At 41.4% G+C, this 20,258-nt stretch overlaps 1 protein-coding gene across 10 annotated transcripts in view; it reads left to right on the top strand.

Moving 5' to 3' along the window:
- Nucleotides 1-20,258, top strand: part of HECTD4 (HECT domain E3 ubiquitin protein ligase 4) — a 186,251-nt gene that overhangs the window by 127,992 nt on the left and 38,001 nt on the right. For all 10 annotated transcript variants that reach the window (XM_070516101.1, XM_044775849.2, XM_070516099.1 and 7 more), the window contains exons 43-53: nt 241-410; nt 1,337-1,452; nt 8,247-8,350; nt 10,226-10,387; nt 10,505-10,653; nt 11,036-11,115; nt 13,152-13,315; nt 14,002-14,239; nt 15,020-15,156; nt 15,627-15,753; nt 19,203-19,340. In XM_070516101.1, the coding sequence (XP_070372202.1) occupies nt 241-410; nt 1,337-1,452; nt 8,247-8,350; nt 10,226-10,387; nt 10,505-10,653; nt 11,036-11,115; nt 13,152-13,315; nt 14,002-14,239; nt 15,020-15,156; nt 15,627-15,753; nt 19,203-19,340 (1,585 nt within the window). The remainder of the gene's footprint in view (nt 1-240; nt 411-1,336; nt 1,453-8,246; nt 8,351-10,225; nt 10,388-10,504; nt 10,654-11,035; nt 11,116-13,151; nt 13,316-14,001; nt 14,240-15,019; nt 15,157-15,626; nt 15,754-19,202; nt 19,341-20,258) is intronic.

Below are 20,258 nucleotides of genomic sequence, written 5' to 3'. Positions count from 1 at the left end.
AGTAACATTTGCCTGAAAATTTTTACCTAAATGACAACATTCATTTCTTTGGTTAGGAATATTCCACAGTGTATTGCATTTTTAATTGTTTTGATCTAGTTTGCAATTTTCTGTATGGTGATTTTATTTTTTTAACTGAAAGTTTGAGAATTAACTCCAGATAATAATAACACCCTCATTTCTTATAAACTAACTGCTTGAATTTAACTTTTTGCCATGCCCCCCCCCCCCCGCCATCAGGCATTGCCTCTTCATAAACTGTCCATTACTGAGAAGGTAGTACAGGCAGTCCAGTCCATGTTGCTTCCTCAGGAGGGAAGTCTCTCTATTCATACCTCACTTCCTGCAACAGGAGATGGGTCAGCTCCTGTGATGGCAGTCGTTCGGCTCCTGGCTGAAATAAGAACAAGGTGAGCATCCTCTGAAGACCCCCTGACGTGCTGAGGTGGTGCATGCCGCAGAGGCAGGAGGACTCCTCCGTGGGGGCTCCTCCACTCTGGGCTTAGCGGATCCACAGAGTAAAGTCCATGCCAAGCTGGCTAATGGAAACCATTCTCTTGTGCTGTGTTCACTACAGTTTTTGTTGCATTCCCCAGTTTCTGCACTTTGAACTAAAGTTTAGCTATTCTCCTAAGAAAATAAACAGGCAAAATGTGATATATGGAATGCATACATAAGGCTCCACTGGTTTGCTTTGGTAAGAGAACTGTGTTCTATCACAGGAAGTCCTCTGCCACTTTGCCTTTTTTAAATGCTTCAGGTGAGATTAAGTACACGTCTGGTTCCTCACCTTCCAAACTGATGATGGGAAGACTAGCGAATGCTCACAAGTGTTGGTGTTGGAAAGAAAAGCAGTCTTTTCCTGCAAATATACTTATTTACTGTTAAACAACAGTAACAAGTTTCCCTTTGACAGTGGAACTTCTCAGAAAGTTCTAATAGTATTTTGAATCAAGTGAGAGAGATCAGCGTTCAGATTTCCCAAGCATTTAGATCCCTTTTGTTCCCAGAACACTAATACTGCCCATGGAGCATGGTTTAGGAAACGCGTTTAAGAGATGATGTTGATTTCTCACGGGGCACTTTGCACCTCTGTTTAGTGGAGATGGCAGCCATTTTCCCTTTTCTGATTGTCCGTGCAGTGTCAGCAGTTACTGTGTGGGAAAAGGGAAGTTATTTATGTTTGCAATCCAGCTCAGGAAAAAGCAAGAGGAATGGTGAATTTGCACCTTGTTGTAAATTAGGGGACAAAATTGATTGAAATGTTTTTCACAGTGGACTTTTTAGAGAATGAACATTGATGATTTTGAAATATTGTAAATCTTTTAACATTAAGAGCATGCCTGGTCATGGCCCAACTTTTAGAAGACAGCCTATTTTGTGAAGAATTCATACAACAGTGTCCAGCAGCTGTTGAAGTTCTTAACCTGGTAGCACAGGAATGCAGTGCTGGTAAGTACTTCTTACTTTCCTTACTACCCTATTTTATTGTTTCCTCAGCACATTTACAATTTGATAGTGGAATGTTGACAGTTTTCGTACACACTCATGTCGAACAGCTGAGCTTTACAGACAACACTTATCACAACTCACTTTCATCCCAGATAGAGAAATATAACAAAAAGTTTTCGGTATATACCAAGTAGGAAATCAGCATTTTTCAGTTTAACTGTATGACCATGTCAGAGTGTTTTCTTTTCTCCATTCATATTAATTCATTGCCTTTGCTTCCCTGGTAGAACTATTTGTGAGCTATCCTTAGGGCTGCAGATACTTTCTGGCTATTGTCATTGGCTTCATTTGAATTCAAAGTCAAGAGCTTGCACTAATATCCATCCGTGTGTGTGTGCGTATGTATGGAAAAGTTTAAACAAATACAAAAATAGGGACACTAGTATAATGAAGCATCATGTTTCCATCATCCAGTTTCAGCGGTTATCAGCTCATAGCCAATCCAGTTTCATCTGTATCCCCCTGGATTATTTTTAAGCAAATTTTTAGATATTATTTTATCCATAAATGCTTCTGTATGTGTCTCTAAGAAATAACTCTTAGGGGCTGGCCCCATGGCATAGTGGTTAAGTTTGGCGTGCTCTGCTTCAGTAGGCCAGGTTTGTGGGTTCAGATCCTGGGTGCAGACTTACACCACTTGTCAACCGTGACCAGCATATAAAGCGGAGGAATATTGGCACAGATATTAGTTCAGGGCTAATCTTCCTCAAGTGAAAAAAAAGGAAGATTGGCAACAGATGTTAGCTCAGGGCTAATCTTCCTCAGCAAGAAAAAAAAAGGACTCTTAAATAACCATAAAAAACCATAATACCATTACCACGTCTAAAAAATTAACAGTAATTCTTTAATATTATTAACTGTCTCTAGTCAGTGTTCAACTTTCTAATTTTCTCATGAAATCATACTTGCTTTTATGTGTGTTTATTTGAAATAGGATCCAAATAAAGTTCATACATTGTAATTCATTGTCATGTCTTTTAAATTTCTTTTATTTATTTACTTTTTGCTAGGAAAGATTTGCCCTGAGGTAACATCTGTTGCCAATCTTCCTCTCTCTTTTTTTTCTCCCCAAAGCCCCAGTACATGGTTGTATTCTAGCTGTACGTCATTCTAGTTCTTCTGTGTGAGCCACCACCACAGCACGGCTACTGACAGATGAGTGGTATGGTTCTGTGCCAAGGAGCCAAACCCAGGCTGCTGAAGCAGAGTGTGCCGAACTTTAACCACTAGGCCATCAGGGCTGCCTCTAAATTTCTTTTAAAATATAGATTCCCGGGGGGTGGCCCAGTGGCATAGTAAGTTAAGTTTGTGCACTAGTTTGGTGGCTGAGGGTTCACAGGTTTGGATCCCAGCCATGGACCTACACACCACTCATCAAGCCGTGCTGTGGTGGCATGCCACATACAAAATAGAAGAAGATTAGCACAAATGTTAGCTCAGGCCAATCTTCCTCACCAAAAAGGAAAAAAAGAGAGAGAGATTCCCCTGGGTATCTTTTTTTTCCCTTGAAATTTATTTGTTGAGGTTTTTCCCCACAGTCTAAATTTTGCCAATTGTACCCATGTGGTGTCATTTAATGTGTCCTTTTGTCAAGTTTCCTGTAAATTGATAGTTGGCCTGGATGCTTTTCAGTGAAGATTTATGCTTTGTCCTCAGGAATATATATAATTGGACCCTAAATGAAACTGTTCACAATTAAATTAGCATTCCTCCAATGCTCTAGTGCTAACATTTTCATAAACTATAAGGAAGAAATGAATATCTTTAACTTCCTTAATGGTTTTAGTTTTATCTTTTTTTTGCTCATTTTTGTTATTCCTATTCTTTACTATTTTTCATGTCATTTGCTTTTTCAGTAACTTTCTAATCTCATTTTTATCCTTTTTCACGTGGTAGTGATTTCTGTTTGTTTTTGCTTTTTAGTTTGTCTTCATTCTCTATCTGTTTTACTCCTCAAATCTCCTTCCTCTAATAAGGGTAGTGTTGCAGAACCAGTAGCAGTTAATACACCTCAGAGAGACCCCAAGAATAGAGAAAAAGAACAGACGACAAGGAATGTGCCAGGCTTCTCGGGGGAAATTACTCGTGACTAAATTTTTGCCCCTAATTTGGCTTCGTCCTTGGGTGGGTCCTTAGTCCCTGCTTCTGCTTTTTAGTATTCTTGATGTCGGTTGCATTCTAGATTCTAGGACGTATTTGGCTGATTACAGCAAGTGTATAACTTGCTGAATTAATCACTTGCTTTTCTATAGGACTCTTTCTGGGTATCCTCTTTTATACATTTTATAGAAGAAAAGGGGTCTTACTCTGAAATTAACTTTGGTACTTAATGTGCAAGCTACAAATTGTAATAATTTAGAGCAGTGGTCTCAAATGGTTTTAATAATAACCCACCTAACCCATTTTTCCTAGTGGAAAAGAACTCTGTGGTAACAAAGAGTTGGAAAGAAACGTGTGGGAAGTACTTATTAGTTGCTACAAAAGTGACACTGTGAGCTTATACACACTGATTTATATTCTAGAATAGTGTCCTCTGTCAAGGTCAACAGTCTTTAATAACTCACTTGTTAGGTTACCAGGAAGAGCTCTGAGGTTTACAGTAAATGTTAAAGTTTGCTGACTCCTCAGTCAGCTGCCTGTAACAGACAAACAGAAAACCCTGCATCTTGGTTACTTTGCAACCCAACAGTGGCTTCTCACAGTTGGTGAGGGAGTCATAAGCTGTGTTTAGGAGAAATGGTGTTTAATAAATGACATTCAAGGTGGTGGGTAGAAGAGAAAGAATTCTTTGGTTTTTATTTTTGAATGTATTAAGATTTTTTATTTCATATATGAAAATGTCATATGAAATTTACAGGCAATAATATATTGATTCTCCAAAGTGAAAAAAAAACTCAGTGAATTCCTTCTCTTATTTTACTTCTTCTGGGATGAATTAAGTGGCATACTTGGCCATCGTAGTGTTAATTCACTCATATCTACACTTTATAGCTTCTTTGATCCCAGGAAAAGAGTACTTTATTCCATTGGTCCAGCAAGATAGCACTACAGAGCTTTTTCCCATGAAGAAATATTCCTGAGCAATTACCTGGATCCCTTTGTTGAAACAGCATAGGAAGCCGATTGTGAAACAGAGGAAGAGGTATACAGAAACCAAGAGTTCTTCATTTATTTTACACTCTTGGAGAAGCCAGAATCTCTCAGGTTCAGCTGTTTCCTCTTCTTCCTACTTCGTAAATGTACACTTGCCCCGAGCCAGGGGTTCTCAGACTTGGAAAGTTCCTAAGAATCCTTGGGAAGCAGCTCCACCCACGAGTCAGAATCGTGAGTTGAGGGTGGGCCCGGGCGGGTGTGACCAAGTGGTCCTCAGACCTCACTTCTTCAAGAAACTGCTCTGAATTTTGCCTGAAGCGCCTTTTCTGCCTGGCTGCCCTCCGCTGTGCTTTCATGCTTCTGCTGTGGGCAGTCCTCCCTTGAGATCCAGGCCTGGCGCATGCTCCTCTTAGGAGCAACCCCTCTCTGCCCCCCGCCAGCCTCATGAATGCACCACGTTTAAAACCATGGTCATTATTGACTCTGGAATCAGCTCTCCTTTCTAGCTTCCCTGTTTCAGGTAATACACAGACTATTTTTAGCACCAAACACTGAGTCAGATATGATACCTCCTCCCTGTCCTTCCACATCCAATCAGTTGCCATATCAGTTCTTACTTTGAAATGCTGCTGAAGTTTGTCCCATTCCTGCTCATTTCCACTACCAACTCCTTAAGTCAAGTGCTTTTTATCTCGTGTTGAGACATCTGCGTTATTCTCCGAACTCTTCCTTCTCGTACCTTGTCTTTTCACATTGTCATCCCAGGTACCTTCCTGCAGCCCCGATTTGAGTGGCCGAGTTCATAAGCGTGGAGCTGTCACTGAGAGGCTGGCTTTCCTAAGCATAGCTACTACTGTGAAGTTGTCATTTACAGCTTGGAATGAGTTTACAGCCAATTCTGCTGGTTACTTGTTACTATGACCAAAGTACAATCAGTCTTTTCTTTCTTGAGTTAGAAGTATAGGAGCTTTTTATGCTCACACTAGATAGTATACAATCTCCCTTTCCATAAGCCTACCTTGAGGCGAATATGCCCCAGCTCTCCCAAATAGCCCCTGCTGCCTTCCTTTTCCCTAAGAACCACTATTCCCTTATTTGGTATGATCCCACCTGTCTGCAGTGAAGTGTCTCCAGGACACTTGTTACTGGTCGATTATAAGGACATTGTTGCAGGTATTATTTGTTGTATCATCCAGTATTCTGTGTATAGATGTCTCAGAATAATTACATAATTTAAACAAAAATAATCGCAAAGTATTTATCAAAAATAACTGGGCTCTTTATGACTAGTTAGTTTACAGTTATGTAATGAGTTCCATGAAGCTTGAAATGGAACAGTTTCCCTCTTTGATTTGTCCATTGAGAAGCACAAATCTGGGCTTGTACCCCCCAGGTGTAAATAAAGGACACCGGACACACACTTCGTGGCCAGGCCTCACTCCTGCCTCCACTTTGACTCTGTTTTATCTTTGCCTCATCTTTCCTGTCGCTGTCTCATCCATATCATTGGGTTGTATTAGCTGTTTAGCTGTCTGTAGGGATGGTCTTAGTCAACGTCTTTCTTCCTACTATCCTAAACAAACTCTCTGCTTTACTTTTATGGGACTACATTTATTCTTCCTAAGACATCTTTTTTTTTTAATTGAGGTGTAATTCACAGACTATACAATTTACCATTTTAACGTGTACAACTCAGTGGGTTTTAATATATCCACAAAGTTGTGCAACCGTCACCACTATCTAATTCCAGAACATATTCACCACCACCCCCAAAAAGAAAAACTCCATATCCATTAAGTAGTCTTTCCCCATTATTCCCCCCAACCCCCCCAGCCCCTGGCAGCCACCAGTCTGCTTTTTGTGTCTGTGAATTTGCCTGTTCTAGATGTTTCATATAAATGTAACCATACAATATGTGGCCTTTTGTGTCCGGTTTCTTTCACTTAGCATCATGTTTTCAAGGTTCATCCATGTTGTGGCATGAATCAGTAGTTCATTACTTTTTATGGCTGAATACCATTCCATTGTATACACAGACCACATTTTGTTTACTGATCAATTTATAAATACTTATATTGTTTCTTCTTTTTGTCTATTATGAATAACGCTGCTATAAACATTCATTTACAAGTTTTTGTGTAGACAAGTATTTTTCATTGCATTGGGTATATATAGGAGGGAATTGCTGGGTCTTATGGTAAATCTATGTTTAACTTTTGAGGAGCTGCTTCCTTTTTTGAGGAACTGTTTTCCAAAGTGGCTGCACCGTTTTACATTCCCATGAGCAATATATGCGGGTCCCAATTACTCCACACCCTAGCCAACACTGCATTATCCGTCTTTTTGATTATGGCTGCTCCAGAATGTGTGAAGTAGTATCTCACTGTGGTTTTGATTTGCATTTTCCTAACGACTAATAATGTTGAGCATCTTTTCTTGTACTTATTGGTCATTTCTATATCTTCTTTAGAGAAATGTCTATCCAAATCCCTTGCCTATTTTTAATTGGCTTATTTGTCTTTTTATTGTTGCGTTATAACAGTTTTTTACATATTCTAAACGTACTAGTCCCTGATCAGATGTGATTTATAATATTTTTTCCTATTCTGTGGGTTGTCTCTTTACTTTCCCAAAAATGTCCTTTGAAACACGGAAGTTTTTCATTTTGATGAAGTCCAGTGTATCTAAATTTCTTTTGTTGCTTGTGCTTTTGATGTCTTATCTAAGAAACCATTGCCTAATCTAAAGTCATGAAGACTTACATCTTTATTTTCTTCCGAGAGTTTTATAGTTTTAGCTGTAGCTTTTTTAAGGTCTTTTATCTATTTGACTCTGTTTACATCCACTTGAACTAATTTTTGTGTGTCTTTTGAGGTATTCCTGAGACACCTGACTCAACTATTATAGTGTCAAGCCACCCAGAAGTCCCTTCCATCTCCGCTTATTGAAATCCTGTATTTTCTTTCTTTATCTAATTTAATGCTGTCTCCATTAAGCCTTTCTGGATCCTGGGATAAAGTCATCGCTCACTCATCTGTACCTGTGTCTGTGCCTTATTTCACACAATAACATGCTACAGCCTTGTACTGTGTTCTGTATTGTATGTGTGTGCATGTACACATCTTCTCTCTCCTCCCAGCTTTATATCTTAGTATTCCCCAACATCTAGCACTGTGCCTTGCTCACAGCAAATCTTTACTAGGTATTAGACTTTTAAAAAACCAATTTGGATGGTAAGAATAGTAGCCTTCATTTATTAGATGATAGTAAAGCTTTCATTTATTGAGTGTTTGCCCTCTGCCAGGGACTTGACTAAAGGCTCAACTTGTGTCATTGCATCTCATCTTCATAACCACCCTGTAAGGCACAGGCACTGTTATTAGAAGTGAGATGGTAAATATTGAGTAATGGAGCCAGATTCTGAATTCAGGCAGCCCCACTCCAGAGCCCATGTGCTTGACCACATTGCTGTGCTGCTGAATTACATATAGGAGACAAGGATTTCTCAGGGTATATGCTCTTTTGTAAGAATTTGAATAATCTCTCTAAGCATTTTATTGCTTTGACCCTACTCCAAAAGAGTTGGAGCCCTCTTGGGGCTTATAGGACTTATTTCATGTATTCAATATATCCCCTTCCAGGAGAGCGACTAGCAGTTGTAGAGGTGCAGTGTGAACGGCTGAGGATGCTCTACCGCGACTGTGCTCGGCCCCCACCGCCTCCCCTGCAGGCCGACCGGAGACAGGTGAGCCCTCTGCAGTGCACCGCACCTCCTGCCCGGCTGCAGCTTGCAGCGTCAGAGTGCCGAGCAGCGCATTAGTAGCATTCAGGATGCTCATTTGCAAAGCCATTTGGAGCTGTATGCTCTGTCAGAGCACCTTGATTCGACATTCTGAATATTGACAGATTACAGCAGAGGAGCAGAACTCATTAGTTTGTAAATAATTTCTATGTTATTGATAACAGAAAAGAAACTTTTCAGAATTTTTGATCTGTAGCCTATCTCATAATAATGAGTATATATACAGAGAGAAAGAGAGTGATCAAAAAGCAAAAGTGGCAAAATGTTAAAAATTGGTACATCTGTGAAAGTTCTTAGCAGCACTATTCATAGTAGCCAAAAAGTGGAAACAACCTAATTGTCCATCAACTGAGGAATACATGCATAATGTATGCATAAAATGGAGTAGATCCATATAATGGAATATTATTCAGCCTTAAAAAGTAACAAAGTAGTAACACATGCTACAATATGGATAAACCTTGAAGTTATGCTAAATGAAAGAAGCCGGTCACAAAAGACCACTTATGTGATTCCATTTATGTGTAGTGTCCAGAACAGGCAAATCCATAGAGACAGAAAGCAGACTGGTAGTTGCCAGAGGCTGAGGGTAGAGAGCGATGGAGATTGTCTGCTAATGGGTAGGATAAAAATGGGGGACAAAGATGTTCTAAAGTTAGATTGTGGTGATGGTTGCACAACTCTGTGAATGTACTAAAAATTACTGAATAGTACACTTTAAATGGGTGACTTATATGTTATGTGAATTATATTTAAAAAAAAATCAGTGCATCTAGGTAAGAGTATACAAAAATTACTGTATTGCACTTTTTCTCTAGATTGGAAATTGTTTAAAAATAAAAAGCTAAAAATATATAAAAGAAAAAAATGTCACCTGAAATCTCAACATCTCCAGTTACCATTGTCAACATATTAAAGTGATGTATTACCTATAATTTTTTTAACAACATGGATTCAGCTCTCCATACTGTTTCGTACCCAGCTTTTCCCCTCTGGAGGTGCTGAGTACCTTTCCCTGTCAATCAACAGAAACTTCATAGTCCAGCGTGTACTTGTGCCTCAGTACACCCTCAGGCTTTTCTTGTTGCACCTCTGCATCGTCTCCAGTTCTCACCTTAACAGTGATCCAGACATCCTCAGAGCTCTTCTTTACATGCATCTGTCAGTTCTTTCTTTAAGATAAAAGTAAAGTTGATGGGTTAAAAATACGTATGCTTTTATCTGACAGGGAAGCTTGAAATTTTATGATTAGACTTATTAAAAATTATGAAAGTGAAAAAGTGAGGCAGTGGACCTAAAAAAAAAAACAGTGTAACCGTATTACTCCTTCTTAGCTTTGAGCTGAATATGAAGTCATAGTAGTATAAATTCTGGGTACTGACTGAACTAAAATTGATCCTGTAACTGCCCTGGGAGTAGAAGCGGGTGAGGGACCGTGTGTGTACATGTGTAAGGAGGGACAGATATGTGGGGTTCAACTCTTGTTTGTCATAATAGAGGATAAACGATATCTTAAAGAGATATTAAAAATAGCATTATAAGTATAGAAGAAGAAATCTAGAGGTAAGTATCCGAATTAACAATTAAAAGAGTTAAAAGAGTGATTATTTCTACAGGGCAGGACTGGGCATAGGGAAGGAGAATGCCTTCTTTTTAAATAAAGAGAAGCTTCCTTTGGGGAGAAAAATGCACTTTTTAAAAATATATATATGTACCTATATTATAAGATCATTAGATAAAAATTATTTTTGTTCTTTGGGAGAGTAAAAGAATTTGTGTTTGCAATTCTGTTGAATGAGGGTTTTTTCCCCAATATAGCCCAAAGAGATTACTTGGAGCCCCTCTCGAGTGTTTCCGCCTGTTCGAGCCTGCATGTTCTCATCACACCTTACTTCTGTCACCTTCCTGGCTGACCCCAGTGCTGGGGGTGGTCTGCCCCGGGGCACATTCATCTATGCCACCTCACCACTGCCAGTTCAGGTGAGAAATCACTTGACACATTCTTTTGCCTCTTTCCTTCAAATTTGAAAGAAAAAGCAAGTTAAAGGGCCCAAGTTGAGCCCTCTGATTGCCTGCCCACTTCTGGTGTTTCTTCAGGCCCCGTCTTTTTACTGGGAAATTGAAATTGTTTCCTATGGAGATACTGATGACGACACTGGACCAATAGTTTCCTTTGGCTTTGCTACAGAAGCAGAGAAACGAGATGGGGCTTGGACTAATCCAGTGGGCACTTGTCTTTTCCATAAGTAAGTGGCTGCTATCCCTGTTATTTTTTTAAAAAAAGTGGTGGGTCGGGATGTTTTAATACTAAAGTATTTACTATTTAATATTTAGTATTTGATAGTATTTATATAAAATATATAAATATATATAAATTATTTATTTAGTATTTATTTAGTATTTAGTATTTAATAGTAAAGTATATAAAATAATATAATTATAATCTCTACCCCCCAAAATGTATAAAATTTCAGTTGGAAATATGATCATGTTTAGGGAAAGAACAGCTCTTAGGATTGCTCTTCTAATTACTCTTGTGCTACTGGAACCCCTCCGCCCATTCACTGCTTAACTGCCTGTGTGTTGGCCGATTAGCCTTGTCTTTGACTTCCCTTGGTCTTTTCCTAGCAATGGCCGAGCTGTGCACTACAATGGCTCCAGTTTATTACAGTGGAAGAGCGTTCGCTTGGACGTGACACTGTCTCCTGGTGAGTATGGTAGAAGCTTTTTTTTACCCTGTGTATTTCTGTTGTTCCCAGGTTTTGGTTTAAATAGGTTAAATTTACATAAAAGCACTGGGAATGAGCAATTTGTCTGTTAGTGAAAACCAAGTACTTGTCACTTGCTGTCCCCTAGATTACACCAGACTCTCATTTTGTGAGGCCGTTATCATTTAGAGCCTCCCTTTGGTAGTTTAGAAGTCACATTGACTTTAATTCCTTCATTATTAAAAAAATCTGAGATTTTGCTTCTCTCTGAAGTTTGGTCTTTCATCAGCTTTTCATTGATGAGCAGATACGTTGCTTCAAAACCAGAGAACTCTGCCACTAGCTGTGAGGTACTCAGGAAATGCATTGTCAGTAGGTGCGCGCTGTGGACTGTGCTCTTGGTAGCCCAAACATCTGGTCCAGCTTCAACAGATATTCTGCCCAGATGTTTCATAGATAGTCACACAGTCAATCCGATTAAAAACAAAATCCTTCTTTTGCCCCTCCTTTCTAGAGCCTTTGTATAAGTAATTCGATCTGTATAGTAGATACGTTGGGATCAGTCCTTCCTGCTCCAGTAGTAGCAACAAAATAAAGGCATTGTCCTCTTGACATTAGAAGCAGCCAAACATGGTGGTTACTTATTTTCAGACAGTACATCTTAACATAATCTCTGATAAAACTGAAATTGTTTTATGTGATAGGTGATCTGCGATGCTTAGATGGGACATACTGAGTCACTCGGTGTAATGGATAACGCCTTATGACTGGGAGTAATTGTACCATCACTGTTCTCAATGGACCTGCTTGTTAAATTGCACTTTTCCAGAGAGTGTAGTGTTTTCAGTTGTGGCCAAGTTGTGACTTGGAAATAATTTCCTGGCAAAGTTATTTCTCTCTTACTTTGTGGAGTATAACTCTGACATCTCAGCTGAGTACTTACTTAAGTGCTTTAAGCACAAAAGGGGGATGTGGGGAGGGCAGGGGAAACATATTCTGGGTTTTTATTTGTTTGCTGCTGTCATTTGTTGTTTTGTTTGATCACATTTTGGCTTTTCAAAAAATTTTGGACTGGACCTCAGGCACACATGCTCCGCTCTTCTTAATGTTTCTTTGTGGGAGTCGGGAACTTACTTTTTCAAACAACAGAATCTCAGCCTCTATACGAACACTTTCGGTGTCCATTCATCAGCAGATGCTCATTGAACCATGACAGGTCCCCGGGCCTTGGGAAGCCCATGTTAGTGGTATGAGACTAAAGCATGTGAGACTCTCAGCTCAGAACAGAGTCACGGAGCTGCATACACTTACTGGAGAGTTTACAGTGGATAGACGTATGTTAGCAGCTGGCCTGAGCAGCCCGTTTAAGAATGCTAATATAGGGGACATGTTCCTCTTGGTCCTGTAAGTTCTATCTCAGTATCTTGTCACCTCAGCAGAAAGCAGCTTATCTTGTGTTATCTTAGCTTCTTGCCAAAATGCCTTAAATACATGTAAGTTAGGGGAGATAATGTGATTTAATGGTGTACCTTTAGTTTACATTGTGGATTGAAGTTTAAATTATAGTTTTAAGACCACTTCTAAATCTTCCACAAACTTACTGAGAAAATGTTACCTTTTTACCTTTATGCCATAAGTAATCCTCCATTCATCAAAAGAGGAAAACTTATATTCCTCTATTTAAAGAATCATACCCAATGTTTTCCCTTTTTGTCTTGGCTGCCAGGAAAATAAAGGCTAAATTCCCTGTGTAGTTGTGGTTAGTAACTTAACTCAGACACTAGGCATTTTTCTTCTTCTAAATAGTTTCTGACTTCTCTTTTTAAAATTATTTATTTATGTTGTGTTATGTTATATTTACTTAAATACAGTAAGTTACTTCATGTCTTTGTCAGTTGTAACTGATGGCATAAATAAATAAAAACAAAGATAGTCAATGATATGTGCCCTTGTGACACTGATTGCAATTTGGAAGTTTATTTAAGAGTCAATAAAAGGGGAAAAAAGTGTTGTTTGCTTCCTGCTCTCTGGCATAGGTGACGTGGCAGGAATTGGCTGGGAGAGAACCGAGGGGACCCCGCCTCCTCCAGGGCAGCCAGCCAAGGGCCGGGTGTACTTCACATACTGCGGGCAGCGCCTCTCTCCGTATCTCGAAGACGTCTCTGGTGGGATGTGGCCTGTGGTTCACATTCAGAAAAAGGCAGGTTATCTTGTTGGGAAGGAAAACAAATTCTCCTTGGTAAAGTGGATGATGCTCACCCACACTGGGGAGGGCAGTCTCCTTTACTGAGTCCACCGATTCAAACGCTCAGCTCATCCAGAAACACCCTCATAGACACCCCCAGAAATAATGTTTAATCTGGCAGCCCATGGCCAGTCAAGCTGCATAAAGTTAACCATCACAGTCTGGTTGAAAATTGTGGACTTAATGGAAGCAAGTACCAGACAAATCTGATCATGTCCACGTTACCCGGAACAAGTGATGTTTGAGCCAGGTCTGGAGTATTAACTGGTCTCAACTAGGCAGAATTGGAGGAAAGAATGTTCCAGGTGAGGGATAGCGTGTGCAGTGGCATGAGGTAGAAAGGAACAGTGTTGGAAACAAGGCAGGTCACTGTGTGTGAGTAGCAGAGAGCATGAGAATGGGAGGTGAGGGGCGGCAGGTGGGGCGGGCTCGTGCGGAGCTCCGTGTGCCTGTGCTACAGGTACGCCAGCCCTCTGCCTGGTCTCACGTGCTGTCCCATAGCTGGGGCCGTGCTTCTGACGCTTAGTGCTTAGTGTTTGATGCTTAGTGAAGTTTGCCTCCGGGTGTTGAAAATAAATAGATAGATAAATAAATAAATAAACAGAAGTCCTTTCAGAGCCTTTATTTGATCTCCTTTCCAGAACACCAAGACTCGTGCTAACTTTGGCTCCCGCCCGTTTGCCTATGCCGAAGGGCAGGCCCACCGCAACGCCGCTGACCTGTGCACCGACTTGGCAGAAGAGATCAGCGCTAACTTCGAGGCCCTGCCCTTTGCCATGGCATCTGACAGTGACAATGATGCTGGCACCAGTATTGCATCAGACCCGGGCACTCATGGGCCACCATGCCGGATTGCTGCTGTGGCCACTGCTCAGCAACGTAAGCCACCTCCTCCCATGGCCTACTGCTTCCTGGAAATGCGAATGTTGAATCTGGAAATCCCTTTAAACTTGGGCACACTCTAGTGCCCACCGGGAATCCGGTAACAGGCCCAATGGAAGAAAATGGGGAGCGGGAGGACGCATGGCAGACTGGAAAGTACATTCCCCACATACAGGAAGCCTGCCGCTACTCAGTGCCGGTGGAACACTGCCACAAGGAAATGGAAGCCCAAAAGATTGTGCACTCTTTATAAGACAGTTGAAAACCCCAGAATTTTATATGAAATCTCCTACTTTTACAATGTTGATCATTTTTTAAACTGTTTTAAAATTGAGGTCATAATAGTAAAATGCTAACTGGGAGTCCGGGTGGTGGATGTATTGGTGTGCACTAAGAAGCCTCCCTGATTGTTTGAGAAATTTCATAATCAAATTGAATGAGACTGCGCTTCCTGAGCCAGAAATATCTGCAGGCCATATTTGGCCCTTGGGATACTGGTTTGCAGACTGTTTTAAGAGTCTTTAATTCTTTCTCATGATGAAGAACTTTCTAAATTCTTCTCTGAGTTGAAGGAATTACACCCATAAAAACTGCTGTGGGATTCAGAGTAATTATAAATGATTAGTTATTCCTTGGCTCTGAGCCTTAAAATCCCTCCAAGTACTAGGAGTCCTTCTGTCATACAAATTAAGAGAATCTGATTTGTCAAGAGTGAGAAGTTCATGATTTTTCAGACTGCTCTTGCTTAGAATTCACTATCATTGTGCTTTGTTACAGAATATGACAGTGACACTTCCTGTCATTACAAAGTAGAGCTCAGCTATGAGAATTTCATCACCTCTGGCCCAGACCCTCACCCTCCTCCCATTGCAGATGATGAGAGTGATGACGACGATGATGATGACATCCCACAGGTGAGAGACCCGCAGCATCTGCTTAGCACCCTGGTGACCAGGACAAGCCACAAGGAATGATTTTGATCTGAGTGTGCAAGGCTGGAGTTGTTATACTTTCAGTTATGTCACTGTGTTTGAACAGCGACTCTGGAGTGTTCATTTTCTAACCCACACTTCAGTAGTGATATCCGTTGGGCTCCTTTGCCCAGTATTGAGTTGGGTGTTGGAGAAATGAAGAACTTTGATAATAATTCAGGAATAAGTTGGAGATCATGTGAAATGCTTATATGGCTTTAAACGGAAAGGAAGAGCTTGCCCCAGCCCAGCTGTTGCCTCCCCTGGCATCTGAGGGTGTATTTAATTGGGTGGTTCACAGGGAGTATTTCTATTACTAGCATTTGAGTGGGATGAGAGCTGTAAGTTAGGGAAGGACTGATGCCTGCGCACGGAGTTCCTTCTCTGTTCCTGAGTCTCCCTTCTCCTTCCAGGAGGACCACTACGCCCTGCTGGTGAAAGCATGGGAGACCAAGGTTTTTCCTACTATCCGAAGACGCTTCCGCAATGAAGCAGAACGGAAATCAGGCCTGGACCAGATAAAGGGCGCGTTACAGCTAGGTCTGGTGCTTTATGTTCTCCTGAAGCACTCCCTTCAGGACTTGAAGAGATGTGTTTAGATGAAACTCAGGCTGTGAATTAGGGAAGGGGCTCGTCTAAAGTTGGGCCAGACCTAACAGTGTCTTCCACCTGTGCCTGTTTGAACTCTGCAGTCTTTTGCTTTCATTGCCAGACTTTTCTTTGCTTGTCAGTTTAAGTCAGAGTTTTGCATTGATGGGCTGCTGAAATGAAGCTGGGATGGTTATATTGGGAAGTTGGGTGGTCTGGTGGTTAAATAATTTGGTCTCTGAAGTCACAGCTGTGCTATTTACCAGCGTTGTGACTTTGGGAAAGTTACTTAACCTTTCTGGGCTTTCCTCACCCTTGAAATGGAATCAGTAATGTTAACCAACTCATGTATGTGAGAAATAAATGAGTTACTACAGGTGAGGCTCCTAAGAACAGTACCCGGCATACAGTAAGTATTCAGTGAATATAGTCCTAAATATCGCAGTGATCATGATGATGGTGAGCTTTTTCTCCCAATGACCACAGTTTCTCCAGCAAAATAAACACAGTTTGACCCCAGACAGTGGACTGTTAGTGAGTCTTAAGTGAAGATAACTGATCTCTGTTTTAAGGCTTTTCCTGATCTTGTGAAATACCTACTTTTTTGAGATGCAGCAATGCCTTTTCCCAACATCGTGGCAGTCTGAGGTGGTCTAAGGAGTTTAGTTTTTGTCCCCGTGTCAGCAGTCTTTCTCCTCTTTTAACTTGTGTTGTGACTGACACTAGGGCCAAATCATGAGAAAAGCCACCAAAAGACCTTTGTTCCTTGACCAACTGATAAGTCCCAGATTTCCAGTGATAGAGGAGTAATTCCTTTTTCTCAGATTGGGGCCAGGACTCATTAGTATGTATTTTTGTGGGGGTTTTATTTATTTATTTATTTACTTCTTTCTTTCTTTTCTTTCATGCTTTCTATCCCCAAAGCTAAGACCTATAAGAGTGGAATGATCTTGTTTGTACTTAACCTGTGGGAAAATCCACACATCCTATGACGTGATGTGATTCCTTCCTGCTCTTATCAGAGCCCTGTTTCAGCTGCTGACCCAAATTCCAGGGAGGATAATTAATATTCTTCTCTTTTCTTCTCTCTTAAGAGTTTCAGGCAGAGGGAGCAACCTTAGGAAGATCCTCAGGTGGGAGTGAGCTTGGGTGGTTGGGGGAACAGCAATAAGGCCAAGCCAGTGTAGCTGAAGGAGGGAGGGGATTAGGGAGGAGCAGCAGGAAATGAGATGTGAGGGAGCGGAGGAAGCGTCGGGCTTGGCAAGGGCTGTGGATTTTGTTCTGTGTAGGATGGGAAGCCTTTGGGAGGTTTTAAGCAAAGGAGCAGCATAATCTGATATAGTAGATCCTAGAAATAAAAAGATGATTTGTTCCTCTCCGTTTAAGTTCAAAGAAAATGCCCTTTTGGCGTTCTATCAGGTTGCAGAACAGATCCTTTTTTCAGACGGCCTTCACTTCCTAATGGTAAAGTCAGGTTCCTTCCTCCTGGCCTGGAAGCAGCAGCGCAGGTCCCTGATTTGCAGAGTGAGCAGGCTCTGTTTCATTTGCTTTCATTCAGCTGTTCAAGTCCTACAGTCAACAAGTACCTCCCAGCTGTCAGGCCCTGTGCTAGGGCATAAGGAATCTTCTGTGAAGAAGACAGGGTGGTCCCTTCTCTCAGAACCTCCCTCCTTGGGGGACACAGGTAATGAAACAACAGAGTGCACTGTGGTGAGGGCTGTGCCACAGGCAGGTCAGGAGGCCACAGGTTGTGTGGCCAGAGTAGCCCAATCTAACATGGTGTTAAGCTGAAACTGGGGCTAGCTCTGCAAAAGCAGGCATGAGTTTAGAAATAGGAAGCACTGTGTGCTCAGGGAGAGTGGTGCTGCTCACTGCTTTGGAGACAGTAAGAAAGGGGGAAAGAGACTGTACAGTATCGAGGTGGAAAGCTCTTGCACATGATCATTGGTTGCTGTGCCTGTATTTTCACGTAAGTTCTGCTTAAATTAGGATTTCTTTTTCTTCTCTTTTACCGTTTGGTCCCAGAGCCATCTGGAGTGTCTGTGGCCAAGTGTGCCTCCTCCTCCTCTGCTCCCAGTTCAGAGGAAGAAAAGTGTGGACAGCACATGGAAAACGATTATCTAAAGGTGGCTCCTGGCCTCCTGCCTCCCCCAGCAGTACCTGCGGCCCCTGGCACACATCTTGCCAAGGCATTCCCTTGGGATCCATCCTTGTGGCCGTGGCCCATCATCTGGACTGTATTAATTTAGACGTAGAACATTTGCCTTTCAAATACGACCTCCTTCAGTATAGCGGTAGCAGGGGCTGAAGGGAGGATAGGGAGATGGCCCGTGGTGCCCAAAGGACCACCTCCTGTGAGGGTGGGTCTGCCTCCTGCCATCAGGTCCCCCAAGGAACGTTAATGAAACCCTCCCTGTGCTGTGCGTGGTTTAATTTCGTATTTTCCCCATGTTCCCGGATCCTTACTTAGTAAACAGCAGAATATTTTTTCTCCTCCCCTCTATTTCTTTGGAAAGTGTCACAAAGATTATTTTTCCACAATCTTCTAACATCAGGCCACATTTCTTGTTTATTCTTTCACTTCTTTCTTTAATTGTAGCCCCCTTGTAAGAAAACTGTGCTCAGAAAATTGCTGTGCCTTTTCATTACAGCAAGGGCAGCAAATAAAGGAATGGTAGATAATTGTGGTGGAGATAAGCCTTGTTTGAAAGCAGAAGCTGTCAGCGCTCGTTTTTTACCCACAACTCCTTGAGCAATGTGGGAGCTCTGGCGGCGGCAGCAGCGGGGGCCGTGGCACCCACCTCGGTACTCCCCACAGGCTGTTTCCTTCAGGGCTTTGGACATTTATTTGGTTTATTAATTAATAGTGGCTGTTGCTGTTGAACATAGTGGTGCGTTCTCCTTCTGGGAAGGAGGAACAGAGCGATTTCCAGGCCAAGATAGAAGAGGTTGATGTAGCTGTCCGTCTCTCTTAAACAGGGAACATGTAAAAGTCAAACAGTACAAAAGATGCAGAAAGTAAGAAAGGAATGTTGCTGTCACTTTCTTCTCACTCTCCATCTGTCCTATGGTTTGTTCTTTTGACTTAGCTAAAATGAAGTGACTGCATCATAATGTACCGTCATTTTTAACCATTCTGTATTAACAAATACTCTCACTGTTTCCACTTTTTAGTTATGTCTCCCAGCAGTGCTGCAGGGAGTGTTCTTGCACCTTTCCACGTTCGTGCTTGTGTTTCCGAGGGGGAGACACTGCGTGATTACCTTCCCCAACAGGCTATGTACTCCCACAAACACTGTTTGAGAGCGTCCCGTCTCTTCATTCTTGTAGAAGTCCGCGCCGTGGTTGATGTGCAGATCGTGTACTCTTGGGAGGGTCACCAGTGCGCTTATATTTTTTAGGCATGGTGGATATTGCCCGACAGACGGTTGAGTTCCTCTACGAGGAGAACGGTGGCATCCCAAGAGACCTTTATCTTCCCACCATTGAAGACATTAAAGACGAAGCAAACAAGTTCACAATTGATAAAGTTCGAAAAGGTTTTGCTTTGCCCCTTACTTCATCTGTGAGACTTCCTATGAAATGAGAAGTTGAGTTTTCCCCAGCTTACATTTGAGCCAAGCAGCTACTGGCTCTCCTAGGGTGACTCTCCTTACTCTGAATGATGTGACCTCTTCTAGGCTCTCCCATATGAGGCCCTAAAGCTGCCTGGTGGGGCACAAGTACATGCTTCTCTAGCCTCTGGCACATTCCCATAACTCACTAACATGAGCAGGGTGAGACAGGGCACTTGTAGAGAAGAGAAGTGGGACGTGGGCGGAGGACTCCAGATATGCCCCTCAGGCTTAGTCCTGGCTGCTGAGCTAGTAAACCATGACTATGTGGTTGGACTGTGCTTTTAAGAATTTTAAGGGAATGGGTTTATTCTTTTGATTAAAAATCTATCACATATTTTGAGCAAATGAAAATATAGAAAAGCACAAAAAAGATAATTTACTACTCATTATTAATCTTATCAAAAATATCAGAATATTGTGGGCAGGGGCAGGAATATATATTCACTTTTTTTAAAGATGTAATTCATATACCATAACCTTCACCCTTTTAAAGTGCAGAATTCAGCAGTTTTTAGTATATTCCCAAAGTTGTGCAACCATTAAACCATTGCTTCTAATTCCAGTACATTTTCATCTCCCCCAAAGAAATTTTGTACTTCACCACTCCCCATTTCTCCCTCTCTTTAGCAACCATTAATCTACTTTCTGTCTCTCTAGATTTGCCTATTTTGGAAATTTCAAATAACATTTGATTCTTTTGTGTCTGGCCTCTTTCACGTGGCATAATTTTTCAAGTTCGTCCATGTCATAGCACATGTTGGTACTTCATTCTTTTTTATGGCAAAATAATATTCCATTGTATGGATAATACTCCATTTTGTTTATCCACTCATCAATTGA

Source organism: Equus asinus, chromosome 8, assembly GCF_041296235.1.
Source record: "Equus asinus isolate D_3611 breed Donkey chromosome 8, EquAss-T2T_v2, whole genome shotgun sequence".
NCBI lineage: Eukaryota > Metazoa > Chordata > Mammalia > Perissodactyla > Equidae > Equus > Equus asinus.
The sequence above is the reverse complement of the archived record's forward strand: the minus strand, read 5'-3'. Positions and strand labels throughout refer to the sequence as shown.